A 23,369-nucleotide genomic window follows, 5' to 3' on the forward strand; every position below is an offset into this window, starting at 1 on the left:
TCCAACTTATCACGTTGGAGTGACTGTATTTCACAGACACGAAGAAAGCTCGATCTTTAAACTAGTGATTCTATCATCTCGTCATATAAATCATTAAAGTTAATGAACTGCTTTTGCGAGTTATACCACAAGACAATAGAATCACCAAGGTTTATGTTGTTATTACTTGCTATGAAAGTCTGCAAAAGTCGATTCAAACAAACTTGAAATGGCCGTATTGTACACAAGATATTAAATTCTAAGATCAATCAACGTCAGTAAAACTGTTTGCGTATTAATAATAACAAATATTTTCGACTTCGAATGAAATGGTCAGGCTATCTTTCTTAATTTAGGAGAAAATGACCAATCACCACCAACTCTTTTACAAGCACATAGTGAGATCGCTAGTCATATTATAACACTTCCACGACTACAATGGCAATCATGTTTGGTGAAATGGAGATTCGAAATTGCGAACTGCAGATTGCGAGGCGAGCGCCCTAACCATCTGGCCATGCGAGAACGACACGGTCCGAAAGGAGGGTCGGGAAGAGAATTGATGTACGAGATCAGCCTTAAGCTTGCATCTTTTTGAACTTTAACCAACCTCAAATATTTATTTTACATCTATAAATCTAAGTTCAATTCCAATAAATAATCTGGAAATAATGATTACCAGTTTATAACAGCAACCTTTCACACCTCATAAACTGAAGTCAACAATACCATAGAGAAAGTGTCCGAGTTAACACAATGAACGAACACAATGACGTTTAACTAAAGTCAGTATTGAACAGTGACCTTCGGGTAATTATAACCATGAAATAATCATAAACGTGTTTATATCTTGAATGTCTTAAATATTCATAACTAGCCTACGATCATAATTAAAAAAATGATGTACTGATCTAACAGAATGATAGAATTCCAACTAAACCTTATAACATGATAAATACAAGTTTTTTGTTTCTTTTCTATATAGTTTCATTTTGGGCCTACTTGCCGATTATAAATATTGCTTTATTACAAGTTACAGGTTTTATAATAAGAAAGATTATTTTTTAGAACAGGTAAAACGTTCAGGTTTTGGTGCGATCATTCTCGAGTCCTAAAAATATTTTTTTTTATTGTAAAAGCTGTAACTTAAAACAAAATAATGTTTTTCACGTTTCCTATTCCCTAGGATGTGTTTAACGAGTGTTTCATGAATGTTGTGAATGATTTGCTTTATTTTTGACTTACTGTTGTCTTATATTTCTAATTTCACGACGTTCAAATAAGTTCTAGTAACTATACTGGGAATATTATCATTTGTTTTTATCGTGTTTCATATCAGTTACACAACTGGATGTATTACTATGAAACAATGTTAATATTTTAGACACATTAGGATTAAAGTGAATTTGCTATATATACTTGAGATATACATCAAAGATGTATCAAAGTATGATTTATTTTATTCACATGTTCACATATTGCATTCAAGTATCTGATGTTTCAAACATTCTCCTGTATACTCAAATGACAAACTTGGCATTCAGTAATGTACGCCATCTTTCGTGATGACTTTTGTTAACCTGAAGATGACCAAAGAAGGTCGAAACGTTATTTTCTGCTTTATTAGTGAAAAAGTGTTAATACCCATACCAGCCATAACGAGATATATTTGTACGCCATCTTTGTTTAATTTGGGGTAATTATCGATATCATTTTTGCTTCCATATTGATCATGTGTGAAAGATGTGATAACCTGTAAAGTGTTTTTGATAATAAAATACGAGTATTTACAATATCGTGTTTTGAACATTTTTTATGTGATTTTATATTGCAAATATCAATAAGAAATGTGATGATGGCAGCTGTTTAGAATTTCTATAAATATAACGAAATGTCCAAGGGTGCCATAGTGACATCCTTTGGGTTCTTAATAATCATAACCTATTTAAACAGGAAGCAACGATAAAACATTGTATCTACCCTACTGTGAGGTTCGCCTGGAGTTCTGTGTATTTTTGTTCGCTGATGACAAGAATAGATTGTGACATAATTGCGAGGATGTCTCGTAATTATGTTTTTAGTACAGTACAGGCTACAAACCTGACTTTACAGAATATCCACACACTGATGTCTATCTCCTTAACAACGTTAACAGTAGCTAGAAAGAGAAGACGTGAGGAAAGCCTAACGTTATTTGTCTGCAATTAGTGCTCAAGATTATTACACTCTTGATTGTCTTGAATAATTATCGCTCTTTAGTTTGACTATTTTAACAAAATTTAAATACAGACTTCATAGTTCCAACCATTTCTTCCATATTATATTTTGCTGCTTAGAAATAGTCCTAACTAAGTCAGTGAGCAAAAGTATTTGTGTATAACAAATGTAAGGCCTCGTATGATCTGTTTATATTAAGCGTTTCTGTATGCAATCATGTGGCTAACAATACCACACAAGTGAACTTCAGAATTATTTTCCTTATTGTTGCAGCCATGAAGCTGTATTACCGTAATCAGTCCGTGTTATCATTATTTTACTCTAGCGTATAATATATATTTAACAAAAGAAACAAGGTTATGAACTGAAAGAAATAAGTGATTATTATGATATTAAATAGGTCAATAACGAACGGTCTTTACTGACGATTAATTTAATATTTGAGCTTTTCCATACGTATATTTTTCATCACTTACGAAAATACCTCGCGAAAGTAAACACAGAAAACTTTAAAAACTTGTACATGTTCAGAATGAACATGCGATTAGATTGTTTTTGTCTTCTTTGTTTTTAATTTCGCGCAAAGCTACTCAAAGGCAATCTGCGCTAGCCGTCTCCAATTTAGCAATGTAAGACTAGAGGGAAGGCAGCTAGTCACCACCACCCACCGCCAACACTTGGGCTACTCTTTTACCAATGAATAGTGGGATTGACCGTCACATTATAACGTCCCCATGGCTGAAAGGGCGAGCATGTTTGGTGAGATGGGGATTCGAACCCACGACCCTCAGATTACGAGTCGAACGCCTTAACCCACCCGGTCATGCCGGGTCGCGATTAGATTACGAATATTATAGTAACTCGTTATGTTGGCAAATATTTATATATAATTTTGTAACAAATTCACGCCTCAAACAATAGCAATAATTCAAATATATATCACGTGTAAAAAAAATTAAATTGGTTATATAAAAGAATAGCAGTGGTACTAGCACACAAGTAGTGTTAAAGATGTCCTGTCTGTCCAATTAGTTAACAAAACACAGCTTAAAATATGTTAGAGAAAAAAATTAGAGGTTGAAAATTGATTGCTCTAGGCCGCAGCGTTTGATTGTTGTTCTCAAAGTTACACAACAAGCTATCTGCGCTGTACTCACCATGCGTATCGAAATCTAATTTTTAGCGTTGTAAGCCTGTAGACTTTCAGTTTAGCCACTGAGAAGCAGCCCACAATGTCCAACCAATGTCCGCTGTGCGCAGTCGCTTGTACACATGGGTGTTACCGTTTGGAAGCCATATTTCCAATAACCCTCGTTTACCGAAATATTATTAGATAAATTCTATCGTTATGCATGGAAGCGGGTTATGAAAAGCCAGCTTCTAGACGATTGTGTAATTTACCACAATTCGCCTGTTTAACATATTTTGATCTATATAGCAGTTGGGTGTTATCATTGTTCGAACTCTATTAGAGGTATGATGATGTGATATACTTATGGGTGGTGGTTGAGTGTCATATTGTTACTATATTATACTATTGTAGTTCTTTATTATTGTTTTTATTATGCTTTGTTACCCATGTTGATGGTCTTAAAAGATAAAAGACGATGTCGTTGCTATCTTCATGAACTAACTGTACCAATACATGAACTTTCAATATATTACTCGTATTTTACACATGGTAATATATTTTATAATATCAAATAACTTTGAAAAATTAACGTCACCTAATTTTTAAGTTTCATAAATATATTAGATAGCATTAAGTAATTTATTATTCAGAGAAAATATAAAGATGTCTTAAATAATTTAAGAAGAATCTGTATAATTTGATGAGATCATTAAAATATCCATTTTTATTCAAATAAAAGCTGTATACCATTTCAAAAATATGATGTCAGTGCAGATAGCCCTCGTGTAGCTTTCGCGAAATTCAAAACAAATAAAAAATATGACGAATGCGAACAGATCAAAGAAAATATTTTTGCTTCTGGTATATGTAATTTCGTTTTAAGTTACATAGAACAACAGTACTTGAGAAAGGTAAACCATCAAATACAAAATATTTCTAAAATAAATACTAATATTCAGAGTAGTTTTTGAAAAAGAAAAACCAAAACATTATAGTGACCGTTAATGTTAGATTATTAGTTGTTATTTTATCTCGGCAGGAAAAAAAAATGAAAGAGTTTGTATAAGTTCAAAATTATGAATCTTAACATCTGGAGTTTATAGTTGAGGAATTAATTACTGTTTTGTTCATCACAACATCCGGAAAACAATAGCTACCATTAAAAGGACATTCAACAATAAATTAGTTTTAGCGCTTTCGAACAATACAACTGTTGTGCTCTTGGAAAGAAAACACCATTTGAAAACGAGTTCTTCCTATCGTTTGTATCAAGATTTTGGTGGAAGTTCTTTTTTTTTTTTTTGGCAAAATGCCTTATATATACGAAAGTCAATATCAATTCTAAATTAGTCAATACACACTTAGTGTGTCTGAAAGTCATGTTCATTTTCCTGGTCTTAATTGTAAGTGCAATATTAGAAGGCGTGACGTCACGCAACCATCGTGAACGTAGTCACAACGGGGGACCCTTTTACTTAATGACGAGAAACCCGCTTGAAATAAAAATGTAACTCAGAACGACTGGTATTAACACTTTTAGTAATAAAGCAGAAAACAACGTTTCGACCTTCCTAGGTCATCTTCAGGCTAATAAAGAGAGAGTTTGCAACTAACCGTTGCCGGACACATGTCAGGGACGAGAGTATAAACATATACGTGATTTTAGACGTCGTTGCAGATGGATGTTAGGTTATTAATTAATATTGGTATACAGGTGTTCCTTTATATTGGTTTAATTTTGGTTTTAGTTGCTGTATGAGTAGGGCTTTTTGGATTTTACGTTTATGTTTCTTTCCGACTTAATATCTCGGTGTTTTCTATGGTTATGTTGTGTTTATTTGATTTTCAGTGTTTAAAAACGTGTGAAGGTGTTTTGTGTGTGTGTGTTCTTTGAATTTGGTTTCCATTTTTCTGCTTGTTTCTCCAGTATAGAAGTGGTGGCAGTTGTTGCATTGTATTTTATAGATTATGTTAGTGTTGTATTTAACAATGTAGCTTTTACTTAGTATGGACTTTAGTTTTGTACCTGGTTTTTGAATAAATTTGGTGTTTACTGGAATGTTTTGTTTTGTTATAAGTTTTTCCAAATGTTGGATATTTTTTTTGCTGATGTCGGGAATATATGGTATGTCTAGGTGTGTCTAGATCATCAATAATAATTCACAAGACACAACAAACTACAAAACCTTATATTGTTGCATACCACATGTCCCCGACAACAGCAAAAAAGTAACTAATATTTGGGAAAAACTTTAAAAAATACAACATTCCAGTAAACACTAAATTTATTCAAAACCAGGTACAAAACTAAAGTCCATACTAACTAAAAACTACACTGATAAACACAACGCCAACATAATTTATAAAATACAATGCAACAACAGCCGCGACTTCTGTATTGGAAAAACAAGCAGAAAAAATGGAAACCAGATCCAAAGAACAAAAATAAAACACCTTCACACGTTTTTGAACACTCCAAATTAAAAACACCCAGATATTAAGTAGAGAAACAAATATAAACAAATGCGGAATCAAAGAAGTCCTACTTATACAGCAACTAAAACCAAAATTAAACCGATATAAAGGAAACCTTTATACTTATACTAATTAATAACCTAACATCCATCTGCAACGCTCCCTACAATCCCGTACCCATTTGTACTATCGTCCCTAAAACATGTGCCCCGCAACGGTCAGTTGCAAACTCTCTCTTTATTAGCCTGAAGATGGCCTATAAAGGTCGAAACGATGGGAGACCCGGCATGGCCTAGCGCGTAAGGCGTGCGACTCGTAATCCGAGGGTCGCGGGTTCGCGCCCGCGTCGCGCTAAACATGCTCGCCCTCCCAGCCGTGGGGGTGTATAATGTGACGGTCAATCCCACTATTGGTTGGTAAAGAGTAGCCCAAGAGTTGGCGGTGGGTGGTGATGACTAGCTGCCTTCCCTCTAGTCTTACACTGCTAAATTAGGGACGGCTAGCACAGATAGCCCTCGAGTAGCTTTGTGCGAAATTTCCAAACAAACAAACAAACCCTGTTAAGATAATTAAAGTGAACAGAAGATGATTCCTTCCAAAAAGCATAGGAATTTAATCAAAGGAGGGCGAGGTAGCTATGAAAAAGAAAAAACAAGTAGGAACAAGATTTTTCTCATTTTAACCACTTTTATCGTGTTAGATCAATCAGCAATTGACATATTTAGATATAACTGATTAGACCTCAGCTAAGAAAACTCAGTAAGATCTTATAATTGTTGTTCCTACTGAATACGCAGTGCGTCCTACAGATGTCACTGGCACGTTGAATTGGTTTGGTTTGTTTTGAATTTCGCGCAAAGCTACTTGAGGGCTATTTGCGCTAACCGTCCCTAATTTAGCAGTGTAAGACTAGAGGGAAGGCAGCTAGTTATCACCACCCACCGTCAACTCTTGGGCTACTATTTTACCAACGAATAGTGGGATTAACCGTCACATTATAACGCCCACACGGCTGAAAGAGCGAGCACGTTTGGTGAGACGGGGATTCGAACCCGCGACTCTCAGATTAGAAGTCGAGTGTCTTAACTACCTGGCCATGCAGGGCCCGCCTGCCACGTTGAAAAACAATTTTACGGTACAAAGAAAGTTTAATATGTAATGGCTCTGAGCAGAAGTAATCTTGCTTTGAAAAGGTTTTTTCCATAGTTTACACAAAACAACAGTTTAGAAGTTTCATTGCGTTCTGTTTGGCAAACTTTTACATGAGAAATATGAGAAATTGGACTAACAAATTTTCTTCTTACCCAAAATTGCTAATAAAACATTGCAACATAAATTATCGATTCAAAATTTTAGGTTAAAAGAAACCAAATCATCGTAATGACAAAAGGTATATCAGTATCATGAAAAAAACATACATATGTAACTACAATTAAAATTACCATTTAACTATAAACTAGTGGCAATAATTTTCTCCCATTGCCATGCTTACTAGTTCGTTCTAAACCTTAATAGATAAACATATATACACAAGTTTATTGTCGTATTTTTGGAACCGAAACATTTATCATAGCTTTAAGAGAACCAAACGACAATCTGCTAGAGTAACTGATTTATACGTAAAGACACCAGTTATGTTTCAGGCCACGAAGAAACTATAATTATAAATTAACAGCCAGGTTTACTGATAAATTACTTCCCTTTAGTAACCAAAACTGAAATATCATGTAGCCCACACTTGTTGCAGCTTTCGGTCATTTAACAACTATCAACTCGCTGCCATTGATATTCTAGGACAAAGTAAGACAAAAGCAATCGGCAGTAGTAACATTAATTACAGCAAGAGGAGACAAACAGATATACGATAGTAACTAATTAATCGTGGTCACTTTTTATTTGGCCATGGACTACGTGTCAATAACACACTCAACTTCATGATACACATGGTGCCCTTTACTTTGTGTATACTTACAAAATAATAATTGAATAGCAAATGCTATTAACTTACTCTTTCGAGTTACTTATTTTACGAGGTGCAGTGTAGCTTTCAACTTTGCCAGACATGTGGAAAAGATATTTGCTTGTTGAGGTCTACATTGTCATTGGTAAATATCTCGATGACTTTTCTTCTATTTGCTTTAGGTGACATTTCTTGCAATTGTTACGAGGGTATAATAAACGACGGGTCACATGACATAGGAAATGCCGATGGCAACACGCCATCTGGCATGAAAATGAGACATAGCAACAAACACAAATATGGAGTATAGACGGAAGAAAGGGAGAGAAGTGTGAAGAATAAAAATCTACATACACGTAACTAAAGAGGTAGAGTGCATGTATATATTAACAAGAAGTACCGCGAGGAAGTTTGAGAAAGAGACAACTAGAGGTGGTAGAGATGGAAACAGAAAAGGTGGGATGAGTAGAAAAATCGGTGGATGTTAATGATGGGAAAACAATGAGGAAGGTTGGTTGTTCGTTTGTAGTTAAACACAAAGTTGCACAAATGGTTATCTGTGCTCTTCCCACTACGGGTATCAAAACCCGGTTTCCAGAGTTATAAATTCGCAAAGAAATCAAATTAGTGAAACAAGTCGAAAACTTAAAACTGTGAAAGAAAAATACAATAAAGGTAGATGGAAAAATAGTTACGAGATGTTTGTTTTTTGAATTTCGCGCAAAGCTACTCGAAGGCTATCTGCGCTAGCCGTTCCTAATTTAGTAGTGTAAGACTAGAGGAAAGGCAGCTAGTCATCACCACCCGCTGCTAACTCTTGGGCTACTCTTTTACCAACAAATAGTGGGATTGACCGTCACATAATAACGCCCCCACGGCTGGGAGGGCGAGCACGTTTGGTGCAACCGGGATTCGAACCCGCGACCCTCGGATTAAGTGTCGAATGCCTTAACATGCTTGGCCATGCCGAGCCACTAACGAGATGTAGCAGTGCAGAGAGAAATAAAAGAAAGCACTGTTGAAGTTAAAGAGTGTACAGGGGAAATTTTCCACTGAAGTAAGTTATTTTCCATTTATTTCGAATTCGAAACGAGTGATTTAACGACAAGAAGAAGAACCGATACAACATATATGTAGTAGAAAAAAGTCAATACAGAAAAACAGATGAAACCTGAAACCGCTGGAATGGTTTGATGAGGTAAATTTATAAATAAATGAACAAGTTGTATGAACGACAAGAAGAAGAACCGCAGTTATTAAAACAAAATAAAGAAAAAGCGGATACATAGTTTAATCCTCTTTCTCCATAATAAACAGTTCTTAACAAACTGAGTCATCCATCGGTTTTTGTCTGGTCATGTGCACGTGACAGAAATGTACTTCAACTTACACAGTGTGTCAAACTGTTGCACAAACATTACTCCTAAGTGACAATGAGAAAAACTTCAAGATCCGGCAAATAAGAAGGTTATTTGATAGACTAACTTTTTAGACCCACTGTTGAGAAAAGATTTGCTCTAACTACTTAGACCAATGAGTCCCGTGTGGAAGAGCAACATTCCCCTGTCAGTCAGTGAATGCATGTTAAAGAAAAAATATACATATTCATCTCCTTACGCTACCTAGGTAAAAAGCGACAATGACTTCAATGCCTACGCTGACATATGTAGACGTGATAAATTTATTTACTTAATCATTTGACGTTTCTCGTCACTCAATAAATACGCAATTGTGTTTGATGCCTTGATAAGTAATTCATCAGTCCTCAAACTAGCTTATCAACTTTTAACACCTCTGAAAGTGTAGTTTTACAGCCCCCCCCCCCCTAAACTGAAATGAAGTGTGTGTTTTTTTATGGTAAAGCCACATCGGATTATCTGCTGAGCCCACCAAGGGGAATCGAACCCATGACTTTGGTGTTATAAATTCGTACACTTACTGCTGTACTAGCGGGGGGCCAAATGAAAGTGTCGCAAATTCATAAGAAATCATTTCCATTTATTACCAACAAATGGCACAAAAAAAGATTTAAGTTTTGAAAAACGAAAAAAGCTTCGAACCGTGAATAACAAACAAAAATGTAAGAAAAACGAAATTTAGTCACGTCAAACATGTGAAGGTTAACTTTTTTATATATAGAACTTTTAACTAAGTCAGTAGTCCGAAACATGAAGAATAAGTCATGATAAATTCATGATGACGAGAAACCAACTTGAGTGAAAATGTATTTTATAGACAGCTGGTGTGAGTATTAAAACTTTAAAATAAAGTACAGAACAATATGTTGACTTTCTTAAGTCATTTTCAGGTTAACAAACGCTGTTCTGTACTTTATTTTAGTTAAACTACCTCAGAATACAAGCTATGACAAAATTAAAGCAATACACCCACATGACAAGTGTAATGTTTCAAATATTATGCGTTGTTTTAGGGTTATGAAACTTTCTCGATATTATGACATCAAGAAATAAGATCAGTTTAAATGTATAGAACATTTATAAAGGTACAAAAACTGTGTTGAAAAGTTATAATTCATTTACACAATAACGAATAATATTTCTTTGTCTGAAACAACGTGTCTTAAATTTCATATTTTACCCTTTTCTTCAAAATTGTAATTAGTTTCCCTCGAATTGGGTGAAATACCGCAAACCCACCGGAAGGTTTTTGTAGAAGCACAGTCACAGGTCCTCAGAAGATTGTGATTTTTGTCTCAATTAGCTTTTACGTATTTTTTTCTACTAATACCTTCATTAATATTTATAAAACAACTGATCTTTTAACTACCGCAATTTTTTTTTATAATTTTTGTTAGCTCAATTAAACGGAAGAAAGAATGTTACGAATGATTGATGTTGAAGTGATAAAATAATCTGTTCACGCATTTGCTTTAAAACATCACCACAAGAAGCGAACAGTTATACACCTTCACAGAAGTAACTGGAAGTGTCTGGACTATAGGAACTGCAGTAGTAATATAGTCAGTCTGACGTTCTCAACTATACACGGTGATAGGTGAAAAGAATCAAACACAGATCAACGAACAAATACTTTATTTTTACTTCATAATAATAGAACTGATATTTCACTTTCATATTTTTAAATAAACACAAAGATATTGATATTACGATAATAACTACAAAAAAAAATAACTTGTTCCACTAACCTTCCTAACTCCTAATTTGCTGGTTGAGTGGTCACTGACGGTACGGCTGAAATAACGTGGCTGTCTTACAAGCCTCCTCACGCCAAACCCACTGTCCGAGATCGCATATTGCACGTGCCAACCACCTACCCAGTAAACACAAACTAGGAAAATCCATATCCAATTCCTCATGTTTCAACTAGGAGAGTGCGGGAAGGTTGCGCAAAAATATTGTTCGTAACTGTTATGGTAAACAACTCGAATAGTTGAGATTTGAAAGCGTGACCCCAAGGGCGGCGTTTTCCAAATTTTTACACGACCCAACGAGTGGAACAGATTTCACCAACTTATAACAAATTGTGTGTTAGTCGTGACGACAACAAACTGTGTTCAGTATTCAGTTTTTTTTTTGTTTTTTTTTCCAATAACTGGCCGCACTTAATGAACTGATCATAAAGACAGCGGTCTTACAAATTTTTAGCGACACCTACAAAATCCTCACTATAAGCGAAAATATGCTACTTGGAAAGTTGGGCTTACATACCGTATTTTCGAAGAAATACTCGCCATTAGTGTATTCAAAAACGCTTTATCCAGATAAGTGGTCAGTTCCTGGTTATTTTGTCGTTTTCGTCCAGATTCTACACTTCATTTGTGATACATACTTAGGAAGTCATATATCCATTTGGCTTATTGTATTGATGAACAAGCATATAGATATTCAAGTCAAACTTTCTAAAATGTCATTTAAGACTGAAGTAACTACTTGGAAACATATTCAACACATCGCTGTTATTTCTCAGAGTTGAAATAAGTTGTTGAAACCATAACCTATAAATTATCACCTATTTTATAAAAGGCTATTTCACTAGTCATCATTCTCCAACTGCAACAGACCAATTATCTAAGAAACCAAATTAAAACTTGAAATTGTTGAGGAATGTAATATAAGTACAACATAATTTCATTAATCACGATCACTATAAATCTTCCATCAACTCAACTTACGTTTAAACAACAGGTTTCACAGTGTTCATCCTTTCCTAGAGCAAGACGAGAAAAAGTAATAATAAAAAAACCCATGTCAGGCCAACAATGGAAAGCGGCCTCATGTAGAAACATTAAAAGTTTCCTATTCCGCTCTTGAATTATAGTGAACCTTTATGCGTGTCTTGTGTCACAAACTTTGTGCTATGCTCTGACATCCCCCGAGATGTCGAGTTTACAGCTCACTTACTTAGTTCCCACTACTTCCGTTAATCGTACACAACAGCTATTTATGTTGTCCCGTTAAAAGGAAGGAGGCTGAAACACGAGGGTCGCTCGGCGACTGTTCAATTTGGCATAATCAAGGGAGAACAAGATTCCTTATTATTCAGACCTCAGGAGGTCAAAATATCTGACGGGAGAAGATATAACTTTAAACATATCTTATCTGTTTGCACTTTTTGGTTTTCCCTACTAGTGAGAAGTTTTCAAATAGCAAAATATTCACTAACTTAATAGATTTCCAATATTTTTAGTAGTTTAGAAGAGAGAATATCATTTTAATTGTAATTAACAAATAAAATACTTAATAAACTTTACAGCCAAACTAGATACCACTAAGCTCACTACTTAATTTATTCCAAACTTTGAAAAATAAAAACTGTTAAAAGGAAGCCGGTTAAGTAATGAATAAACTACAAACTGTAGTCAACCTTATAACAGAAAATCATTCTCTTTGACAGAATAATGATTTAGACACAAAACTCTCGGCCAAAATTTGAAATAATATGTATGCCTTATTTACATATTTCTGGTTTGTTTTGCTGTTGAATGTAATGTATTTTACATAAATAATTTTAAAATTTCTAAAGTGTCTGATTCTATGACATTTTCTGCGTTGAATATAACAGATATGATAATGTAGCAAACAACAGATGGCAGCACTAACTACAGCTAATTTCTTTCGCTGCCAAAAATCTATATACATCAACTTGCTTATACTAACTACTTTTGCAGGTTTTAGTTATTATAAGACAAGCAATCAAAATATAAAAGACTTACATACCAATATTAAACGAAGTATTCATAACCTGCTGCTATATTGCATCAAACACATCCATCTCAAATAAAACATTTTTTACGAAATACTTAATAATGTCACCCTCAAAATGAAATATTCAAATAATTTTCCACACAAAAATAGAAAATTAAACAAAACGTTCTTGAGCATTGTTACAAAGAATATTTTTAAAAAATCCATGTTATCCCGGAAATATTTTCTGTAGGTCTTAAGGAGGAAGAAGAACCTATTGACTCCATTAAGCACCTAGAGGAATCCCTAACGATCAAAGTAATACACTGATCAAAGTCTAGAGTCTCTCGAATCCTTGTTAAGATTCTAATATGGTTTTATTACTCCTTTTTTTATATTTTTCATAGTCTGCCATATCTCTCCCAGTAGCTAAGGGGTAAGTAAGCCTAAAAGCTCACACCCCTAAAAACCAGGTTTCGATACTTGTAGTAACCACATCATAGATAGTTCATTGTGTAGATATGCACTTAACAGCAAAGAAACATATCCACCATTATAAAGCAGGTTATTTGGGAAATTACAAAATCTTTTCATTGGCTTCAGTTTTAAGCAATTAACTAGTTTTTCAGTGTTGTTCATACAGAAATTAAATACAAACAGTCTTTCTGAAAAAAAAAAATACACATCTGTGCGTGCGCATATATATATATATAACTTTTAGGAAAGTAAAAAACAAATATTTTTACCCGTAATTTTTATTAACGATAATTATTAGAAATCTTTTTAAACACTTAACAATCTTTAAAAATTGTGTAGTTTATATTATTGTTTGTTTATTTTCGTACTTTTCAAGTAAAAAGAAAGGTGATATTGTTTTTTGAATTTCGCGAAAGCTACACGAGGGATATCTGCGCTAGCCGTCCGTAATTTAGCAGTGTAAGACTAAAAAAAAGGCAGGTGGCATCACCACCCACCTCCAACTCTTGGGCTATTCTTTTACAAACGAATAGTAGGATTGAACGTCATATTATATAACGCCCCCATCGCAAAAAGAGCAAGCATATTTGGTGTGATGGAGATTCGAGCCCGCGACCCTCAGATTTAGAGTAAAGCGCCTTAATCACCTGGCCATGAGAGTATGTATTTATTTTCTTATAGCAAAGCCACATCGGTCTATCTGCTGAGTCCACCGAGGGGAATCGAACCCCTGATATTAGCGTTGTAAATCAGTAGACTTGTCGCTGTACCAGCGGAGAACCCATGAGAGTAATATTAAAAACTTAGATTTTATATGTATTCTAATTGTATGATTCTAATGTTTATATAATACTAAATTCTCAGTTGTGTTCTATGTTTGTTTTTGATTTTCGCGCAGAGCAACGCAAGAGTTATCTGCGCTAGCCGTCCTTAACCTGAAAATAACCTAGGAAGGTCGAAACGTTGTTCTATCCTTAGCAATAGAAGTTTTAATACCCATACTAGCCGTTCTGAGATACATTTTTATTTCAAGTGGGTTTATCGTCATCAAGAAAGACTAGAGGTAAGGCAGTTAGTTATTATCATCCACTTCTAACTTTTGGGTTACTCTTTTACCAACAAATAGTGGGATTGACTGCACATTATAACGCCCCCATGGCTGAAAGGGTGAGCATGTTTGATGTAACGGGGATTCGAACCTGTGACCCTCAGATTACGAGTCGAGTGCCTTAACCATCTATTTAAATTTAGGTAAATCTTTTATTGTTAAAGATTAAATACAAAGGCTAATCGCGTTCATAATTTGTAACAAGTAACAATATTTATTTTCAAAAGTATTCAAAATATTTGGCTTTGCTAGTACATTGAAAGCTACGCGAGTGGCTTTTATTGTGTTTGAATTGTTTTAGAATATTTTAAAAATTGAAATATCTCTTGATCTTCTCCCCAGCTTTGGTGACTTTCTAAATAACGTTTGTTAACGTGTTACGATCATACTTTACAGAGGTCTGGTATAGCCTGGTTGTCAGGACGCTTGATTCGCAAAACTCTCCATTGAACATATTCGCTCTTTCAATCGTGCGGACGTCATAATGTGATGTTAAATCTCACTATTTGTTAGTAAAGAGTTGGCAGTCAGTGATGCTGTCTCTTGTCTAATCTATTTACTTCCAAATTAGGGACGGCTAACGCAGATAGTCCTCATATAAGTTTGCCAGAAATTCAACAAACAAACCATGTCTTTATGGCCTGTAACTTTCAAATTTATCTGTATCGTTCTCCAAGAATACTGTACATTACTTTGAACTATACCGTCCTGATTTATCTTGTTTTGTGTGATTATTAGAACAATTTTTTTTTAACTTTAATGGTGTAAGACATTAAGCAATAAACAAACGGACAGGAATAAAAGTCTTAGCCGCGGCACGTGAGCATTTATTTTTATCAACGTGAATTAAGTTCAACAAGTCTATAGAGAAAATTTATATTATGATGGTAATATCTGCGAACGGCTCATTAGGGTTAAAAATTACAGGCGTTTGAATAACTGTAAGTTACGGTGGTTCAGCAGTAAATATGATTTATAACGTTATTAACTCGAATTTGGGTATCCGAGGTTTGTTTGTTTGTGTTTTCTTATAGCGAAACCACATCGGGTTTTCTGCTGAGCTCACCGAGGGGAATCCAACCCCTGATTATATCGTTTTAAATCCGTAAAATTACCGCTGTATCCGAGGTTGGAAAACTTCAGACAAGTCGCCATTTAACAACAAACAAACAAAAACATATATTATTAGCAGTGATAGACTAGAGAGAAGATAGCTAGTCAACACTACCCACCGTCAGCTCTTGGGCTACTCTTTTACTAACGAATAGTGAGATTGATTATCACTTTATAATATCCCCAAGACTGAAAGAGCGAGCATATTTGGTGACGAAGATTCGAATCTCCGACTCACAGATTTGGTATAGCCTGATGGTATCGCTTACAGAACAGTCAAATCTAAAATAATTTGCAAATCAGGAGTCCACGATATAATTAATGTGCCTGCTGTGTTTAAATGACAGTTTCACCAACTTCTAATTTTTACATGGCAAGAAAACAGAATTAAACATGATTCGAAATTATTTTGATTCAAGCATGAAGAAGCTTCTGGGTAAATTAAAACATCTTAAAGCTGCCAACAATCTAAGGACGTAATACGTAACACATTTTTATGTTACACCGTGTATTGTCCCAGTGTCTTTGAGATCTTACATATTCGGAGTTGCTTAGTGCAGAATCTTTAATGAGATATCAGCAACCGATCTCTCTAAGATAAATTGTTGTCATGGTATCAAGCGCAAGTGAAGTGTTAGGACATCTGGACTGGTTTATAACAGCAATAACCAGATTAAGACCTCAGTTGTTTTTCTAAGTGTTTGAGCATATAATATGAAGTATTAACACTTTACAAATACATTTTATACCAGCTCACTTTCTGTTAATTTCAAAGCTGTCATTGAAGTTCGGCTCGTTAGTTTCGTTGTTGGTAAGTGCAAAGCTTCACAGTGGGCTATCCGTACTCTTCACACCACGGATATATCTAATCGCAATTTTTAGCGTCGTAAGCTTGTAGACTTATCATTGTGCTTTTTGGGGCATTATTGAAATTAATAACTTTTGCATAATTTAAAATAATTTATTTAAGTAAAGTTATTACTATTGTGTATATTTATAAAATGAAAGGATAACCATGCAACTCTGAAGTATTAAAGTGACAGGTATAATATATTTGCGTTCGTATGCGGGATTCAGTAATCCCCTTATTCATAGAGACCACAATATTCCAACTAAGCTAAGCTCCTTTATTACTCACAATTACTTCTGTAGTTATCTCAAGGGAAATTCCCTATCCCCCACCCTCCATAAAGAAAAAACATAAAGACACACACCAATGGTACCTGAGCACGTATGTTAAATATGATCTTGCTAGTTTATGAATGGAGATACAAGCATTATCTCATATATGGCTCCCCAGAGTCTCGAGAGGGCCAGGAACACAAAATACGAGGCCAAATTAGTGTTCAGCGATCCTGAAAAACATTTCTTAACCCTACCTCGCATGGACGGCCTTTTTGGAAGTGTTTTAGCCCCTTGCTGGAGATGACGCCATATAAATAAAAACACTCTTCAGTCCGCGTCAAATACAAGCTTGCTCTGCTAGCTATATCATCGTGGGAGGATAAACATATTGTTACAACGTGTTATATAGTTGGGTGTATTCTTTTGGATTATTTTGCAAAACAAAATATCTCGGTATTTCCCCGTGGGATTGTGATGATCTATTACCTGATGTTCAAAACATGTAAAACTAGGTGAAATACAAGTATTAAAATTAAAAATTTATCTTGCTTTTCTAGAGATTCTACAGCAAAAATTAATCCCATGACGAATCATGTTGGGATAAAAATCGTTGCAAATTATTTACGGTTTTACCAAAAAAAAAAAAAAAAAGAAAACCTGACAAAGTTCGAAACCTCGAATCTGTTTTCAGCGGGGATAAATATGTTCAAAGTCACCTCGCATTAATGAAGGTCATTTTGTGGCTCGTGATTGCTTGCAAGTCATTTATTTTGTTTAATCATTAATTCTCCAATGGAATACACCTTCGATACTACGTTAAAAAACACAGAATAATGGAAAAAATTAAAGTAAGTAATAACACGCATGACTGATACATCATGGAAAAGTTCTTGTTTTATCACATTCCTCGGAATGCAAGGAAGAAAAAACAACAATAAAACTAGACCATTCCAATTATATGTTTTTTATACATTAAGCTAAGATGCTATTTATATATGTATATTGCATATAAATATGAGGGTTCATGGTGGTTCGCATTTCACTAACTCAATCATGTTCTTCTTCCCCTTTTTTGTGTGTGTGTGTGTGTAAGTTTGTTTGTTTGTTTTTTTAATTTCGCGCAAAGCTGCACGAGGGCTATCTGCGCTAGCCATCCCTAATTTTGCAGTGTAAGACTTGAGGGAAGGCAGCTAGTCATCACCACCACCGCCAACTCTTGGGCTACTCTTATACCAACGAATAGTGGGATTGACCGTCACATTATAACGCCCTCACGGCTGAAAGGGGGAGCATGTTTGGCGCGACGGAAATGCGAACCCATGACCCTCAGATTACGAGTCGCACGCCTTAACCCACCTGGCCGTGTCAGGCCGAAATGTAAGTTACTGGAGTTTTCAGTCAAATCCCACTTTTATTGCATACAAGAGTAGCACAAGAAATCGTGGTGACATTATGAGTTGGATGTACTTTGAATCTTGAAGGACGTCTTTCGCATTTTTATTGATTTGTCCGAAAGAATAGCCGATAACAATGCTCGCGAATACAACCCACCTTATATTTTTAGGCTTTACATATTGTTTTATCTACTTTATTGTATTTTCATTGTTGCAGTATTTTTATCTTTTGAACTGGGACACGTAACTACTATTACAAAAAACAACAACAGTGTACTCCCCTCGCCGGTTCCGTAGCCTATGCGTGGTAGTTGTTACTGACCAGATATCTTCGCTCCTAAAGTTTGTTTATTTCTTTTTGAATTTCGCGCAAAGTTACACGAGGGCTACCTGTGCTAATCATCATTAATTTAGCAGTGTAAGACTACAGGGAAGGCAGCTAGTCATCACCACCCACCGTTAACTTTTGGGCTACTCTTTCACCAACGAATAGTGGGATTGAACGTCTCATTATAACGTCGCCACGGCTGAAAGCGCGAGCATGTGTAACAGGGGATTAGAATCCGCGACCCTCGGATTACGAGTCGAGTGCCTTAACCGCCTGACCATGCAAGGCCTATTTATGTAAAAAGGTGACCTTCTGTATATTTAAATATACAATGTTTTGAAACATGTTGAAATTAGTTTTATCTAATACCAGCACTGATATCTCACTGTGTAGCTTTGTGCTTAAAAATAAACAAACAAAATCAAATGTAACGAACACATTAGGGTGAATAAGTTTATTCTATTGAATAGTGGTGATAATGAATTTAAAAAAAACTCTTCAATTCCATTTGTTAGTAATATACTTACAAATAATTATTTAATTTGTTAAACCTACACTCTGGCCTGTTGATGAGCAAACTCAAATTTCAAATTCTTAATCCTGCGTATTATTTACACGCTAGCGTACAATTATAGGGGAGGAGAGAAATACGAGACGTAATAATGTATTTCAACGAGCCATTATTCCACAATAATGTCTACACATTGTCTTCATACTTAACTTATACGTTCTCTATAAACTAAAATCATCATCCAGCATATATGAATAATTTTCACATTTGTTTCGACCTTCTGGTTTTGAAAAACAAAAAGCATAACTGTAGTGTGATTCACAGTGGTCACATTGCAGCTGGCCATGTCATGGAAAATGTAATTTAACTTGGCATGAGTTCAGTTACTACAAGCACTTCTACAAAATGCTCGTTTCTTTTCAACCAGTTCAAGGAAGTATGATAGTTTGTTGTTGTTATCGAAAGAACTTAGAGTGAGTAACATATCGACCTACGTACAATGTGAGATTTTAAACAAAATAGATTCTGTGTTGTCCATAAACAAGTAAAGAGAATTTAATTTGTATTTGTTTTGGATATTCGCCCAAAGTACACAAGGACCATCTATGCTATCCGTACTAAACTTTGATCTACTGAAGGTTCTTTGTCAACAGTGCCTACCGCCAACTAGTGATCTACTCTAATTGAATAGTGGTACTTGATCATCATTTTTTTAAACAAACCGCCACCTTCTTCTATCTCCGGCCCGGTATGACCAGGCGCTCGACTCGTAATCCGAGGGTCGCGGGTCCGAATCTCTCCACTGCTAAATTAGGAACGGCTAGTCAGGATAGCCCTCGTGTAGCTTTGCGCGAAATTAAAACAAACAAACAAATCTTCTATCTTCCATTCATGGTAGGAATTTAGGTTGGGACTAAATCAGAGGTGTGATTTAAGGTTAAGTGGCAACTAACTTCAGAGAATTTTGGATTATCGTGGAGGAGGTTCTTGACATTGGACTTACTAGTGAACTTGCCTCAAGACATCAGGAGAAGTTGTGAGGAGATCTGGAAACAAGATGAAGGAAGGAGAGTTTACTACACCCGCTCCAAAAGCTTGGAGAGAGATTTAAGAGAATCGTGCAGCACCCTAATTTCAATCATATGGCCAGGGTTTTCAAACTGGGAACCACGGTCCTCCCAGGGGGCTTTCATAATATGGCAGGGAACCAAAGAAAAGGCATAAGATACACAATAATGTTAAGATTAACAGTATCTATGGATGTGTTGTGGCCTCAGTCAGGAAACGAAATATTCTGGAAGCGTTATGCTGAGAAAGGCTGGGAACCCCTGATTTGGGCTATGCTCAGCTCAAACAGAATTATAAGCTCTAAGGCAGACATCAATCGACAAAATGAGTATTTTTATTTTGTTACATCTGACCAGAACAACTGACATTATCGTATGTACTGTAGCCAACAAGTTTGGTTTGGTAATTTCGCGCAAAGCTATACGAGCGCTATCTGCGCTAACCATCCCTAATTTAGCAGTGTAAGACTAGAGGGAAGGCAACTAGTCATCACCACCATTTACTAACTCTTGGGCTACTCTTTTACCAAAGAATAGTGGGATTGATCGTCACATTATAATGCTACCACAGCTGAAAGGGCGAGCATGTTCGGTGTGACGGGGATTCGAACCCGCGACCCTCAAATTAGGAGTCGAGCGCCCTAATCAACTCGCCATGCCGGGCCTATTTTCGAGGAATACACATCACCGATTTTGTCACACTTTGTTCGAGAGGTAAAAAAGACTAAATGACTGCATTGTAATCTTAGAATCTTTAAACCTTAAAATCTCCAGAACAGTCACTTTTTGTTATCTACCCAGTCTGCGAACTTATATTACTAGAAACTGGAGTTCGAAACCAGTGGTGGGCAAAGCACAGATAGCCCATTGCAGAGTTTGTACTAAACTTAAAACAAACAAGTTTTGTTTGCGTTCAAGGAAGACACTGAAACACTAACTAAGTTCATCACGTGAAGCATGTCTGTTAAATTACGTATTTCACACCCTCGTCTAGCTCTTTTATACACAGAGAACATCAGTTTGTTTGTTTATTTGGTTTTGTGAGGGCACGTTTCCACAATGCGCTAGGGGAAGAAACTTCAAAGTAAAATTCTTACTGTCAAAACAAATTTTTCATTAAACATACACAGTGTTGTATTATTCTTAAAAATCCGTATTCACCCTTTGGATTAATCATTCAATTAGTTTTTCTTATCTTAATATTTATATAACTTCCTTTTATATGACTGAAATATTGTTTATACAATAAACGCCATTATATATCTCTTTTGACAACTTTAATAAAACAATCCATTAGGAATGGGTAAGCGTGCCCCAGTGAATAGCGTTTGAAAACTGCAAATTCAATGATTTATGGTCCGCGTACCGTTGTCGAAAATGTACCACGCTCAGAATTTCGAAACTGTAAGTGCGCTACATAAGTAACAATGAGTGTAGTTGACCATTAGTTTATTCGTTTAAAAAAATGGAGAATGGATATGCGCGTACACCCATTTGTGTAGCTGAGCTGGAAAGTTCATGAGAACAGTCCTTCAAGAAACTAAATAAGAGTTACACGATTTTCATCAAATCATGTTTTCGTTTTCAACGTAATGTCTTTATCTTTTCAACCTCTGTCCATCTAAAAATGCTAAGCGACATAAAAATAAAATAAAATGTCTCTATAACCGCACTTTAATTCTTTTATTTAATATATACAAGAATAAATGCGAACATCCATTTCAAATCTAACGCTCACTGTATATGTTAAACATAAGTATCTTTGCTTCTCATTCTAGAGCATTTTACACACAAGAACACAGTCTGGAAAATGTTTTTCTTTATTTTTGGTTTCACTGGTACGACAAATTAGTACAAATCTGCAATTATGAATACTGAAAATATACTCCACATTTATCACAATATTAAGTGGTGTGTTACATCTGTATTTCTTTACATATTTATATCACGCTTATGGACTTTTATACAATGATAATATAAACGTGTAAAAGCAATAAAAACAAGAGAGCTGGAATAACCTCTTTCAAACTAACAAATAACATCTCTGAACATAATGAAAGATAGCCTTTATCTATAACAAAATAGCCCTGTATGGCCAAGCGTGTTAAGGCGTTCGACTCGTAATCCGAGGGTCGCGGGTTCGAATCCTGGTCGCACCAAACATGCTCGCCCTCCCAGCCGTGGGGACGTTATAATATGACGGTCAATCCCACTATTCGTTGGTAAAAGAGTAGCCCAAGAGTTGGCGGTGGGTGGTGATGACTAGCTGCCTTCCCTCTAGTCTTACACTGCTAAATTAGGGACGGTTAGCGCGGAGAGCTCTCGAGTAGCTCTGCGCGAAATTAACAAGAAAAACTATAACAAAAAAAGATTACACACCACACAAATGGCTGAGAGTTTCGAATTATTCTTTTCTTGACAAATAAAACTGATGTTGCACACTGGATACACGTGTATACACATGAATGTAGCATAAGTATGGTTGTGATAAAGTAGAAACATTCAGTTTATAAATGCTTCTTTGTGAAGCTTTAATACTGACCCAAATCAGCTACAACGCTTGCGTTGTTTACTTCGTTTTAGAATCTACAGTTATCAACCACGTGTTACATTTATTTCTAATGTAAACAGAAACTAAAAACGGATTAAATTTCATTAAATTAGTCTTCTTATAGGTTAATTAATACAAAAATACAGGTGTATACCCAGTCTTGTTTTATTTTAAGAAAACAGCTGGTGTTTAAAAATAAAGAAAATGGAAATTTTTGTTTAAAAATTGAAAACTATCAAACAAACTCCACTTAGGTTTATCACATGCAAGGATTAGTAATACACAGTAAAGATCAACTATTATCGTCACACGAAGCTCTAAAGCTTAAGATGCCAAAAATGAAACAGAAAATAGCAGCCGTTGTTTTTGCTTTTCATGTTGCTCTAAATTCCAAGGAAAAAGAGAGGAAAACCTGACAACGCTTCTAGAAAGACCCCAAATTTTCTGTCACTATGTTTCAATTTTTTTTACTCAAGGAAAGAATACATGCTATTTCTGAACCGGGCTTCCCTTGGATACTTTAGATATGTATATATATATATATTTACTTTTTAATAGCATGGTCTTGACACGAATTGAGAGATACCATGCAAGGAGTTTGTTCGTTTTTTCTAAGTTATTTTTTAATAGCAACGGTTTATGTTTTCTTTAAGCGTATGTTGTTGCTGTTTTTTTCCCTGATATTTTTTGTGCCAGTGATATTTGGCAAGACTCCAACTTGGTTCGACGTATCTCACTTGGAACAGATGCCTTTGTCAAAGTTCTTT

At 35.3% G+C, this 23,369-nt stretch overlaps 1 protein-coding gene across 2 annotated transcripts in view; it reads right to left on the reverse strand.

The window, feature by feature from the left end:
- LOC143236852 (uncharacterized) overlaps positions 1 to 12,173 on the reverse strand; it is a 38,523-nt gene extending 26,350 nt beyond the window's left edge. The window contains exon 1 of one of the 2 annotated variants that reach the window (XM_076475476.1): positions 11,917 to 12,173. In XM_076475476.1, coding sequence (XP_076331591.1) covers positions 11,917 to 12,030 — 114 coding nt within the window. In that variant the 5' untranslated portion in view covers positions 12,031 to 12,173. Of the gene's footprint in view, positions 1 to 10,929 lie in introns of both variants that reach the window. The other variant, XM_076475475.1, reaches the window with a different exon arrangement.
- Positions 12,174 to 23,369: the final 11,196 nt, after the last annotated feature.

The sequence above is a fragment of the Tachypleus tridentatus genome, chromosome 13, assembly GCF_004210375.1.
Source record: "Tachypleus tridentatus isolate NWPU-2018 chromosome 13, ASM421037v1, whole genome shotgun sequence".
Classification (NCBI taxonomy): Eukaryota; Metazoa; Arthropoda; class Merostomata; order Xiphosura; family Limulidae; genus Tachypleus; species Tachypleus tridentatus.